At 37.8% G+C, this 14,093-nt stretch overlaps 1 protein-coding gene across 4 annotated transcripts in view; it reads left to right on the top strand.

Annotated features, from left to right (window-relative positions):
- The window catches only part of LOC131033198 (uncharacterized), a 76,597-nt gene that overhangs the window by 12,528 nt on the left and 49,976 nt on the right, over positions 1-14,093 (top strand). For all 4 annotated transcript variants that reach the window (XM_057964353.2, XM_057964350.2, XM_057964351.2 and 1 more), the window contains one exon: positions 5,429-5,718. In XM_057964353.2, coding sequence (XP_057820336.2) covers positions 5,429-5,718 — 290 coding nt within the window. The remainder of the gene's footprint in view (positions 1-5,428; positions 5,719-14,093) is intronic.

Raw genomic sequence — 14,093 nt, 5'->3', positions numbered from 1 at the left:
AATAAAAAAATTACGTAAGACAAAATCAAGCACCATGGCACTAACAAACAATGAGGGGCAAACAAGGGCCCCAAAAGCATGTGCTGGTGAAGTTTGGAAGTAAATCTCATTGAATATCCTTGGCTGTGTCTGAAATGGAGTAGTCATCTGAGCCATCATTGATCACTGTGAGAGATAATGCTCACTGGGGAGTATCCACGGTTGGAAGGCCATGTTGGTTTAACCTAGGAGGAATCAAAGTACTTCCTCTAGAATCCTTCCAAACATCCAAGGCTGATGTAGCTCCTGTAGTAGAAAAGATGTTCGTAATATGATTTTGACTATGTGATTTGAGGGGGAGTTTGTAAGTATATCCATGTTGATGAAATGGGGTTGAGTTGAGTAGAGCCTTGACATTGAGGGGGAGCAAGCTAGGGAATTTGAGTAGTAATGGTGTGGTATGAGAAAGTACCACTTAACTGATCAATCAGTTCTAATATGTGAACTGTTGGTCTCTAAAGGTTATTTTGTACTGCCTATTGCTTGGGTTGGCTGGTAAAAAGAGGTGATGAGCATTGGGGCTCTAGAGGCTCTAGACTCCCTCCCTTTGTAGGGTATGTTAGATTGTGATGGCCTCACGATGAAAAGGAGTCAGTGCTGCTAGTGTGAACATTTAAAGAAATTGGGTAGACTGTTGCCTCAGTCCTTGTAGAGGTAGTGAAATCTTCCTTGGATCTCATAGTAAAATGGGGCATTTGAAATGTAGTGTTCTTTGGTCTCCATCTCTTGGGAGGAGTAAAGACAGTAGATCTGGTCGTGATGGAGAATGTGATAATCAGTTTCAATCTATAATTGGCGAGAGCATTGACAATTCAACTTAGAGACAAGTGCATCGAGACTCTCTATATGATTCATTATTAGAATTAGAATATGTGCATTTTAACTTTTAAATAGATAAGAAACTATGTGAGGTATCAAGTCAATCTCAAAGTTAAGCTTACAACTCAGTGAAGTGACACTCAGATTTGATTGATTAATCAACTAGTTTGTCTAATCAATCAACCTAGACTAACATCTAATAACTCCCAATCAAAGTAGTTGAGACTATGTTTTACCCCCAAATTACCCAAGTCTCAAATAGTTAATTGGGCACTAGTCTCAGAGAAGTATCCCAACATAGTTGGACCTTATTCTGAAATATGGCTATGCCCTCTACATGCTGATCTCTTGTTGTGCATAGATTGGTCTGCTGTTGTCATTGTTGTGCCATCATTGTGAGAACATTAGTCAAGCAACTCAAGGTAAAAAGTTTAACACTCCCACTTGCAAGGAAAGTCTTTTCCATAAATCCAAGTATCTCTTTTAACATCTCAAACTTCTCCTTAACTTTGGGCACATACTCAAGTGCCACTGCTCCTTTCTGAACTATATCTTGGAGGAAGTGGCACCAAATTTCTATCTTCTTGGAGCGATCATGAAACATTGGTATCTTAGAGAGCCCCATGCAACCCTGATTGTCACAGTACAAAGTGTTACCTCCAACATCTGATTGGTCACTTTTGCTATCAACTTGTGAAGCAAGATAGCTTTGCAACTAGCAGATTGATGTCATGTACTTTGCATCTGCTGAACTCAAGGCCATTGCTGCTTGCTTCCTGCTGAACCATGATATCATACCTGACCCCAAATCGAAACAAAAACATGAAGTGCCTTTCCTAGTACGAGTATCACTGGCGTAGTTCCATAAACTAGTCTCTTCCATCATATCTCAAACCAGAATGAAGTGTGCCCTTCAAGTATTAGAGTACATGCTTTGTAATAGTTTACTGATTCACCTCAGCTCAACCAATTTCATTGTATACATTCCAAAGCAAATATTAGGTTGTGTATTCACCAAATACATATAGAACCTATCAACTGCTTGTACACCGAAGGATCCACTGATTCTGAATTGGAATCCACAGCCAATTTTACATTTAGAACCATGGGAGTAGATAGTGGCATACAATCAATTATTTGAAATCTCATTGGAATCTCTATGGTGTACTTTCCTTGACTAAGGAAGACCTCACATGTGCCTTGCCACACTTGAAGACCCAGAAAATCGTGCATAAGTTGGATGTCCTTATTAAACTTAGAGGCCAACTAACCCTTGCACCATGCTATGAGCTTCTCATTGCTACCTGTAAGGATTAATTCATCAGCATGTAGAAGCAAAACTAAGGATAAATTTATCAAACAAATAGTAAAGGTTAGGATTTGCAACAGCTTTGCTGAAGCCCAAGTTCAACAAGTGTTTGTTAATGAGGGACTAGGCACATCATGCTTGCTTCAGCCAGTATAGGGTCTTCTTCAACCAACCTGAAGACTTCAGTTTCTGAATCATGCACCTCAAACCCCTTAGGCTGATTGATATATGTTGGAAATGTTACATTATTAGTATATTGGTATTAGTTTAGTAAATTATAAAATAAGTGATAGTGGGTCATAATTAATAAGTAAATGTTTGTTAGAATGGTAGTTATTAGGAGGTTACTTGGGTGATTGAAAGAATGGCTTATATTAAATGACTCAATATAAATGAGCGTAAAATCATTTTATGTAAGCCTGTGGATACTGAAGATATCATGTTATTTTTATAATTCATTGTGTAATCTGCAAACCTTTGTGCTCACCATTTTCAATATGGTATCAGAGCAGAGTTTTTGGGAGATGAAGGGTGGTTAAGAACTCATGAATGGAGATATTATCCAGAAGTATTTATTCTCCATTTCCACAGGCCTAGTGAAATCACTTTAATCTCTTCAAACTTTGAAGCCATGTCATGGGTGTTCAAAGCATTTGTAGTAGATTCGTGCAATGAAATCTGAAGTGTGCAGCATTAAAACATCAGTACATGAAGTCATTAATTGGGTAAGAATTCAATTTTGTTTTATATGATGGATGTGCCTAGTGTTTTTTTTGGTTTTTTTTGCAATGACAGGTAGTTAGGAATGTTAAATTTTACACTTTCAGATTAATAGAAAACTCAGAAAACAGAATTAACCTTTGAGTTAGATAGTTTGCTGTTAGATTTAGTAAGTTTCAGATTTAGGAACAAACAAAGACATAACCAAAATTGAATAAGACACTTATTACCCTGGGAAAACCTCCTAGGAGGAAAAACCCAGCCAGAAAAGATCCTCAGATCTGATTATGGATTATGAATAATATTCTGATTACAATACTTATCTCAGTTCATCCTTAGGGCTGATAGCATCTTCAACTTTCCAGTGGTCTCAGATCTGCCTCTTAACAAGTTTCAGATCTGCCTTTTATTGCACCGACCAGTAGGTATACATAGCAACCAAAGATTTGTCCTTGAATAGCAGATGGATGATATATGTCTTCAGCTGATGACTGTGATCAACTTCAGAACAGCAGTTCCTTCAACTGCCAGTTCACATTATGAGGAGCAGACTAATGGATGTAAATTCGCCTTAATGTTTGCATGAATGAACACCACTTTTGTGGAATTCACACTCTCCTAACAGCAGATATAACAATGGAGAGAAGCTGATGGAGTTCACACTTTGCTGAAGATATTTGCCTTAATACTGATGTATTTCGCACCTCTTACTTGCAGACAGAATTTGTCTTTTGATGTGTGTTCTAAAATGAATAACATACTTCATCTTGAAGTACACATATATATATCTTTCTCTTGGTGGTAGACCTCTAGGTCGGCTTGCAATAAATATTTTTTTATTAATACTTTTCCCTTAACACGTTTCATTTGGGTGAGAGGCATATCATGAGGTGTGAGTTATAGGGTCGGCCCTATTGGAGAGTGGTGTGTGAGAAGGGCCCAGCCCTAAAGGGCGGATTCCAATGTTGCCTTAGGCAATTGGAATCCGCTCTTCACCCTAATTAAAACTAACAAGGAAAAGGGACAAGTGTGATATAAAGTGGGTGAACATTCAGGTATGGAGGAATCATTATATTGAAAATGGAATCATAAGTGGATGCTAATATGTATGGAATTCATAGTGAACATAAAGCTGCATTTTATCAATGCCTTCTTATGTTGTTGGGAACATTGACATTTTTTTTAAGAAGCTGTGATATTTTACGAACCAAGCAAATTGGTGGATATCATATGTGGAAGAGAAGGACTCGTTTTCTGTTTTATCTCTTTGAAGTGTCCTTTGGAGCAATAGACAATTTTTCTGCTCTAATATAGGTGACGTAAGAGTTTTTTTGTTTTACAAAAAGTAAAAGGAAAACCATGCCAAAAGAAATTACAGGTTTGGAATATATTAATGCAACTCCATGGAATATGGTTAAAAGTCATGGGATGAATTCATGAATGATAACACATCAGTTAACAAAAATGATTGGGTACAAGCTTGGGATGTAAATTGTTCAAGAGGTTTCTTGGTTGGCCAAAGGAATGGCTTATATAAGCCAATACAGATGAACTTAAAATTACTTCGAGTAACCCTGTGTATTTTGAATATTACTTTTTTTTTTGCATGGTGCAATCTACAAATCTTTTTTGCTTACCATTTTGAATAATTTTAACTTTTTCCTCTATTTTGCCATTTAGAAAGCTGCCTTTACATCCATCTGATATAATGACCAATCAAAATAAGATGCAAGATGCATAATTACCTTGATTGAAGTAGATCATGGAACTGTAGTAGAGCTGTCATTATAGTCAACTCTCTCCCTCTAGGTGAACCTTGGTGCATTGAATCCAACCTTGTGCTTTTCTAGGCTTTTGTCCACTTCATGTTAACCTTGTACAGTCACTTGGAATCAATCACTGACATCCCTTTTGGTCTTGACACAACCTTCCAAACATCATTTTATTTTATTCAACATTGATAATATTTGGGAAACAAGGTTCATAAGACACTACATGCACTGGATTCTTTGCTAGTATACTTGCATGGCTTTGGTGTGTATGTGCCACAGCTCAAGGGTCAGCCTTCTCCGCTTTGGCACTAACATCATTTACAGGTGTTTTTTGCTTTGTGGGGTCCCCTTGCCTTGTGATCATTGCCAATGGAAATCTTTCAAAATTGACAAGCATGTTCCATATAAATTGAGTCATCCTTCAGGTTGAGGATTTTGTTCCACTATAATATGTATCTGTAATAGAGATACAAACCAGATAAGTATACAGGTCATATTCAATCTAGATATGTTATAAATATGGTGAATCATAAATCTAGGATTTTGCTAACATAGCTTGTGATTGAGGAATTCAAATGTTCGTATATGCTATTTTCTACAAGAATTTGAATCATTTTTAGAAATTATGTCTGATTCTAGAGACTGAATAAATTTGTTGCTTTCCAACTTTCTATGCATACTTTGAAGCTATTAAATTTGAATTAAGTTGCATTTACTTGCTTAGTACACAGAGCAAAAGGCTTAATTATTCTTTCTTTCTTCATTTCAGAGGGTCAGCTGGGGTATACTGCAGTTGATACACAACCAACACCTCGCCGTGTTAGTTTTCTCAAGACAAGAGTCATTGCAGTTGCAGCAGCAAATAAGCATAGTGCAGCAGTAACCGAGCCTGGAGAAATATATACTTGGGGGTGTAACAGAGAAGCTCAACTTGGTTATGGCACTTCCAATTCTGCATCAAATTATGTTCCCCGTGCTGTCGAGGCTCTAAAAGGAAAATGTTTTATGGCAGTTTCTGCAGCAAAGTATCATACAGTGGCCCTGGGATCTGATGGAGAGGTGAGATTAGAATCAGCTGTTACTGAATGGATTGCTTTTGGCTTGCAACTCACACAATTATGGCTAGAGTAAAAATGCATGCATTGTATTTTATGAATGTCTGTTCTTATTAATGGCGTGGGTATCTTTTCTACTCGAAATCATTGAATTTAGTTTTTCATTTATTTTGACAGTAGAAATCAACTATAGAATGAGATTGTAGGACTTTGAAGTTTTGGGCCAATAATTGTCTATCGCTAAGTCAAAGTCAGTCAGAAAAAAGCTGATAAATTCCAGTTTGTTGGCAACTTGCTATACTTTACTTTGAGCACTACTTTAAGTTGTATAATTTTCATGACTTGGCTTCCATTGGTGTTGTCTAGGAAGTGGAGGAATGTCCACAAGCTTTGTTTTGGGAGGTGGCAATTGTACAAGAGTTCCTCTTAGTGAAGGATAGGCTCGATGCCCCCCAAAATGGATACAATGAAGTTGTATGCCCCCTACAATTTTTTTTAAAAATCTAGAGCACTTCATTGTGGCAAAGGCAAATAAGGCTATCAATTTCTTGCTACAATGTGTTGGTTTGGTCAAATGCCTTAATGTCTCATTTGGCTGTAAGGCAATCAAGCCCAAAGATAATGTTTAGCAACGTCCTATATAATGTATAGATAAAAGAAAAATATCTATTAGTAAACATAATTTGGTTATTGCATGGCAGTCTCGCCTTGCTCGCTTGGCCTTTTTGTAAAATCCTTAGGTTGTATGCCAAGAAGGTGATACATGCCCTTTTTAGAATGGGTGGTAATATATATATACATATATATATATATATATATATACATATGTATATAAATATATATAAATATATACATATATATGCATATATGTATATATACATATGTATATAAATATATACATATATATGCATATATGTATATATACATATGTTTATAAATATATACATATACATATACATATGTTTATAAATATATACATATGTATATGTATATATTTATATACATATGTATATATACATATATGCATATATATGTATATATTTATATATATATGTATATATAAGTTGAACGTGAATAATTTGGAATGCACTCTTAATTTCATTTGACTTGAGGCTATTCAAATTTCCACTCTTTGTGAATGGGGTAAGGATGGCATTGTATACTCTTAGGTAAGAAGTGTGAAGGAATTCAAGAGGATGGTGATCAGTTTGGAATTTGCTATGTATGTTTTGGTGGCAAAAAGGTATTTATATCCAACATCATCCTCATCAGGTTATTATTGTCATTGACATGGCTATACAAATTTATGTGAACTCTTTAGCTAGGATATTTTTTTTTCTTTTGTAATAGTTATTTTAGTTTCAAAACCTATTTCAATTTGGGTTTTTTTCTTGAAAACTATCTTTTTAATATTAAAACTAAACTAATATATATATATATATATATATAGACATACTAGGTTATTGGGTTTGGCCTCCTAGACCCCTGGTACTGGTCCGGGTCCGGACAGGGTCTGTGATTCACAGGCCTGGTTCGGACCAGGTTGAACCCAAGAGGACCCAGGTTGAACCTAGGGGTCGGACAACCCAAAAATGTTTTTTTTTTTTTGCAATTTTTTTAATTTTGGAATTCCACCACATCAAAAATTAAAATATAACTCTAAAAGTGAGTTTTAAAACATTAACTTGGCTCATTTCACACAAGCAACATGACTACAAGCAAGGGGAAACGAAGATGTGGGATATAGAGCCAGGCATACTGATTTGGATGCTTTCACTTCTCAACTTGTTGCATTTGATGACTCAGATAGCGAGAAAACTTAAAGTGCAAGTGCAAGTGTAAGTGGCATTGGCATTGGCATTGATTCATCTAATGTCAATGTCAGTGATGAGGAGGAGGAGGAGGAGAATGAGGATGATGAATTAGAGAATCCATTTGATGATCAAACTTTAAATTGTCGAAAGTTGAAACAATGATACTTGAATATTTTATCATTTTGATATTAAACTTGATGTATACGATGCTATTATGGTATGATCATGATGCTATGATTACAAGTTTATGTTGGTTTTGTTGTTTATATGATGCTATGTGACATGCTAATCTTAATTCATGCTTATAGGCTGTATATATATATATATATATATATATGTTTTTGTACTAACGAACCCAAACCCCTTTTCAAAATTTGGCCGTACCGGTTCTTCGAACCCGAACCCAAACCGGCAACTTAGTATATACATATTTATATATACTGCCAAACAAAATGAATCAATTCAATTAATAATGCATTCTTGTTGAACCTTCCATGGTATTAAAGATTTGTTGGTGTTTAAGTTTTGGTCATGTCTTTTGGAAATTCAAGGGGTTATTGACATTTTTGTATTTGTAGTTTCATTTGGTGTTGTGTTCAAAGATTATAAATATGTTGATTTTTCCCTTTATTTGGTCTAGATTGGGCAACAAAGGTGAGATTTGTAATAGTGTGAAGGAGGGTTTTTGTTGGCATCTACAAATCACTCATATTTTGGAGCATTTTGGGTCAAATCTTGTTTATTCTTGTAACGCCGGTTGTACATTTTCATAATTCCGATGCATGAATTGATTACATGTTAACATATATAATAATAGATAAACTATTAGTATATACGTTAACAGTAAATAATAAAGAAAATCAAAATCGAATTATGGTGTTTGCCACCGGTCACACCCTTTCATGTTAACGGATTGTGATTAAGCGATTCATAATAATTCGCGTTCCTCATGATCAGTCAAGCAAGCGATGATCTTAATGCTTGTTAACGTGCTGTGTTATCATGAGTGGTACGTAGGGAAGAGATGTGTCTTCCCACGTGGGAAGACATATCTCTTCACTACGTATCCTCATTCACATATACGTGGGAAGACATATCTCTTCACTACGTATCCTCATTCACATATATATAACATGCATACAATGAGGAGGAGAACAATACCGCAATCAATAAGTGTTATGCATCTTTCCATTCACACTACAACAGTTCAAATTTAATTTCAGATTATATCTTCATCTCTTCTATCCTCTTGATCACAGAATTTGAATAAACTTAACATGGTATCAGAGCTAAGTTAAGGAAGATCAAATTAAATTCTGTAACAATGATATAGACTTTCGCCCGGCTCTTAGTAGATCACATTCCTATAATCCTAATGGCACTCGGAGTTAGGTTTGAAGATCGACTAGATGGAGCATCAAATTTTGTATCTTGGAAATTCAGGATCATGCTTGTTTTGAAAGAAAATAAAATTGACTCCCATGTCAAAAGTGAAATTCCTGAACCCTCTGATGATACAGAGAAAATTCAGTGGAGCAAGGATAGTGAGAAGGCTCTTAAGATAATTGTGGATTCAGTGAGAGACCACATTGTGCCAGTTATTTCTAAATATGAGACGACTTTTCAGATGTTCAAAGCCCTAGCTGACATTTATGAAATCAACAACACTAGCAGGGCTCTCACCTTGAAGAATCCACTACACCATATAAAGATGAATAAAGGAGAGACAATTACATCCTATTTCTTGAGGATCATTGAGCTTAGGGATCAACTATCCACTATTGGACATCTAGTAGACAACAAAGAACTTGCTATGATGGCCCTAAATGGACTTTCTACCTCATGGGAATCGTTCATTCAAGGAATCAATGCTCGTTCTAAATTTCCTAAGTTTGATAGATTGAAAACCGATTGCATTCAAGAGGAATCTTGGCTTGTCACAAGAGGAATAAAACAAAACAATGGTAATGAGCGCATTCAAGTTCTAAACTCTAATTCCCACAAGAAAGGAAAGAAGAAGAACTTTTAAGAGAAAGAGGGACAACGACTCAAATGGAAAGGGGTCTTCAAAGAAGAAGAGAGACATTCCTGAAGTACAATGTTTTAGATGTGACCAATATGGGCACTATGCAATGAAGTGTCCAGACAGGATCAAGCAACAGGCTTCAATGGTAGAAGTTAAGAAAGGGAGTGATTCCGAGAAACTAGTCTTTTGCTCAACCCTCTCTAGGCAAGTCACCTCCAGTTCCAACACATGGGTGATTGACAACGGAGCATCTCGACACATCATTGGATTTCGTGAGCACCTAGATACACTTGTGGAAAATTCAAATGAAGAAGTGACAATTGGTGATGACTCAAATTATCTAGTTATGGGAAGAGGAACCTGCAATATCAACCTAAAGTCAGGCATATCCCTACAGCTGATTGGGGTTCTGTTTGTACCTTGTATAAAGAGAAACCTTGTCTCAGTTTCTGCACTTGAAGATAAGGGTTACAGATTAACCTTTATGGATGGAAAGGTACTTGCCTGGCCAAAGAACTCTACCATCAAGAAAGCCCACACCATTGGAGTAAGACAAGGGAGCCTCTACAGATTTTGCACCACTCCACCTCAAGCCTTGATTCATGAGACTCCAGATTCGAATGAACTTTGGCACAGAAGATTAGGGCACCTTCATTTCCATGCCCTACCTAAGATAGAGAAGATGGTGATTGGCTTACCCAAGCTAAGTCACAGTTCTGAAGGAGCCTGCAAGGGGTGTGCCTTGGGAAAGAATACTAAAGGGTCTTTCAATTCTAGCAACAGTAAATCTAAAAATATATTAGAATTAGTTCATTCTGATTTATGTGGACCCATGTCTGTACCCTCCTTAGGGGGATTTTTATATTATGTAATATTTGTAGATGATTATTCTAGGAAGACCTGGATATATTTTCTGAGGTACAAAGAGTCTGAAGAAATCCTTTCTAAATTTAAGGAATTCAAAGCTCTTGCAAAAAACATGACAGGTAAGAAAATCATAACCTTAAGATCAAACAATGGGGGGGAATACACTTCTGATATGTTTAAAGATTATTGTATAAATGCTGGGATTAAGAGGGTGTTAATTGTACCTTATAACCCACAACAAAATGGGGTAGCTGAAAGAAAGAATAGGACTATGGTAGAAGCTGCTAGGGCTATGTTGTTTGACCAAAATATAGAAACCTCATTTTGGGTTGAAGCATCTAGGACAACTGTGTACATTCAAAATAGATGTCCTCATTCTCTTCTTGATAATAAAACTCCTGAAGAAGTCTTTATTGGTAACAAACCTGACATAAGTCATCTTCGGATCTTTGGGTGTCCAATCTATATTCATGTTCCCAAAGAAAAGAGATCAAAGTTAGAACCTTCTGGAAAGAAAGGGGTATTTGTTGGGTACAGTGAAACCTCTAAGGCTTACAAAGTATACACACCTGGACAAAGGCAAATTGAACTAAGCAGAGATGTCATCTTTGGAGAAGACATAGTATTCAGGAGGTCCAAAAGCTCTAATGAATTAGAACACCAAAATCCTCCTACAAGCATGGATGAGGATCCCACCCCTGAGATTCAGAGGGAGACCCCTGAAAACGTTGAGCATGAAGTTCAAGACTTACCTTTAGAAGAACATTATCCCAAAACTAGGAAGAGACCACTTTGGGCTAAAAAGATGCTTCAAGAAGCTGAAAATTATGCTACTCCAAAGGGGACCTTCAGAGAAAGTAAGAGACCTAACCTATTTTCCAGTTATGCTGCCTTGATGAGTGAGACCATTGATGCAGAACCTTCCTGTGTTGGATATGCTCTCAAGCATCAAGTTTGGAAAGATGCTATGTCAGAAGAGTATCAGTCAATTTTGAAAAATGATGTTTGGGATATTGTGCCCAGGCCTAAAGGCAAATTTGTGGTATCTTCTAAATGTCTCTTCAAAATCAAACATGCAGCAAATGGTAGCATTGAGAAGCACAAAGCAAGGTTTGTTGCTAGAGGTTTCTCACAGAAAGAACGTATTGACTATGAAGAGGCATTTGCTCCTGTTGCCAGATACACTTCTGTTCGAGCAGTTTTGGCTATTGCAGCATCTAAAGGATGGAAAGTCCATCAAATGGATGTTAAGACTGCTTTTCTGAATGGTAAGATTGAAGAAGAAGTTTATTTGGAGCAACCTGAAGGTTTTGTGATTCATAAGGCTGAATCACATGTCTGCAGATTAAAGAAATAATAGAATATTAAAATAATGTTAATTTTAGTATTAATGCTCAATAGTGTATATTCTATTTTAGTTAGATCGTCTACGATCTTCTTAGTAGTTTCTTATTAGAAACTTGCTATTCTTGTAAATATTCTTGTATTATTTTTGAGCGTCTTGCTCATTCTGTTAATTAATCAATTCTTTGAAATCCATATGCTTCTGCATTTGTTTTATGGTATCAGAGCGGTAGTGATCTTGGGCCGATTTTTTTCCTGTAATTCACATTTTTCGTGTGAGGAACTGTAATACACGTTTGTGTGTGAGGACCTATAATTCACGTTTTTGTGTGGGGGCTATCGCAAGGTTTTCTTTTCTGTGTGTTTGTGCCCGCACTGTAACTCCCGCGTGACCTCTGCTTCGGTGTTCCGTCTGTCCGCGACCTCCATGCGTCTGCGACCTCTGTGTGTTCGCGACGTCACGCGACCTGCAACCCTCGGCATCGCGACCTGCACCCTTGGCGACGTGACGTGACTTGCAAACCCGTCGCGACCTGCACCCTCGGTGACGCGACGCGACCTGCACCCTCGGCGACGCGACGTGACGCGACCTACAAACGCGACGCAATCTGCACCCTCGGTGACGTGACCTGCAATCTTGTCGCGATCTGCAGTTTTTTTTTCTGCGTGTCAAATTTTCTGAGCAAATCATGGCTTCCACGACCCTCTGTTTTTTCGATTAAGGTGTTTACCTTCAAGTTTTTATCGAAAATAAATTTTTCTTGTAGATTCTTGGTGGGTTTTTCGAAACCTAATCTGGGTAGTTGCTCGATTTTTCTGGGTGCATCGTTTTTCGTGCCTCGATTTTCGAGCCAACAGATTTGAATTTGGTTTTCAGATCCCTTATGGGGTTTCTGTCGTCTTTCAGTACATTGGGAAACATGCAAATGGGCTTCTCTCACCAATCTGATGTTAGAAGGCAGTCAACGCTTTAATGGCCACAATTACAACATCTGGAAACAACGTATGTTGACCATTTTTGAATATAGGCGTCTTGACCAGCTTGTTTTGGGAAAAGAGCTCAGTCTCGGTACACCTGGTGCAGATCAAGATAAGTTTGATGAACGCAATCGGGAGGCAGCTATGCTTCTCAAACTCTCAGTGACTGATGATCAGTTACCGCAGATTCCTTCCGGCAAGACAACTTCCGACATCTGGAAGCATCTGAAGGAATTGCATGAGACATCCGACAAGAGCCGAGCATTCTTTCTAAAGAATCAGCTGTTCTCCATTATGATGGACGAATGTATGTCCTTACAGGAACACCTCACGAGGATTAAGGATATTCGAGATCAGCTCAAAGCTATTGGTCGGACTATGGAGGAAGAAGACATGGTAGTAATCACTTTGAAAAGTCTTCGAAATCGTATGAACACTTCATTGAGACCCTCAATATTACTTCCACTAATGTTGATCTGAAGTTTTCAGAATTGTGCACCAAACTTCTACAGCAGGATCGTTGGAAACAACAGTTTGGTAGTGGTACTACATCAGCCTCCTCGGAAAATGCCTTCACAGCCCAATCCTTTCACAAGGATAAAGGCAAATTTCAGTCCTCTCAGTCTTCTCAGCAGAAAGGCTCTTCTCAGACACAAGATGGTGCTAAGAAGAAAAATGTGCAGTGCAATTACTGTCACAAGTACGGCCATATGAAGAAAGATTGCCGTCAGAGGCTCGCTTCTGAACAAAAGAAGCAGGGAGGGTCACACCAGAAGGTGCATGTTGCTGAACATTCCAAGCAGAAGGAGTCTGCCTTTTATGCCTTTATGGCTAAGCGGTCTTCAGATCATGCCAGGTCTTCTGCTTGGTACATCGACTCTGGTGCATCACGTCACTTTTCTCATCGGCGTGACTGGTTTACAGACTTCTCATCTTTCAGTGATTCCGTTGTATTTAGCGGAGGTGAGGAGTATACAGTTGTTGGCAGAGGCACTGTTCAGATACAGTCTGGTGGCAGGAATCTCATCTTCCTGAATGTGTACTATGTTCCTGGTATGGAACTTAATCTGCTCTCTGTCAGTTAGATTATGAGGAATTCTCCTCAGCTAGATGTGGCGTTCAGTGCTCACAAGTGTTCCATCATTGATCGCGAGACTCGTCTTACTGTTGCTGTTGGTCTAGAGGATCATGGCCTATACAAGCTTCTTGACACTGGTGATTCTCCTGAAGTGGCTTTGGCAGCTCGTGTTTCTCCTCTCAGCACTTTGTGGCATCAGAGATGTGGACATCTCAACATTCAGTATCTCTCTCAGCTATCTCGGGAGGGACTTGTTTCAGGGTTACCTGATA

The sequence above is a fragment of the Cryptomeria japonica genome, chromosome 6 (genome assembly GCF_030272615.1).
Source record: "Cryptomeria japonica chromosome 6, Sugi_1.0, whole genome shotgun sequence".
NCBI lineage: Eukaryota > Viridiplantae > Streptophyta > Pinopsida > Cupressales > Cupressaceae > Cryptomeria > Cryptomeria japonica.
This window is presented reverse-complemented; position numbering and strand designations above follow the sequence as displayed.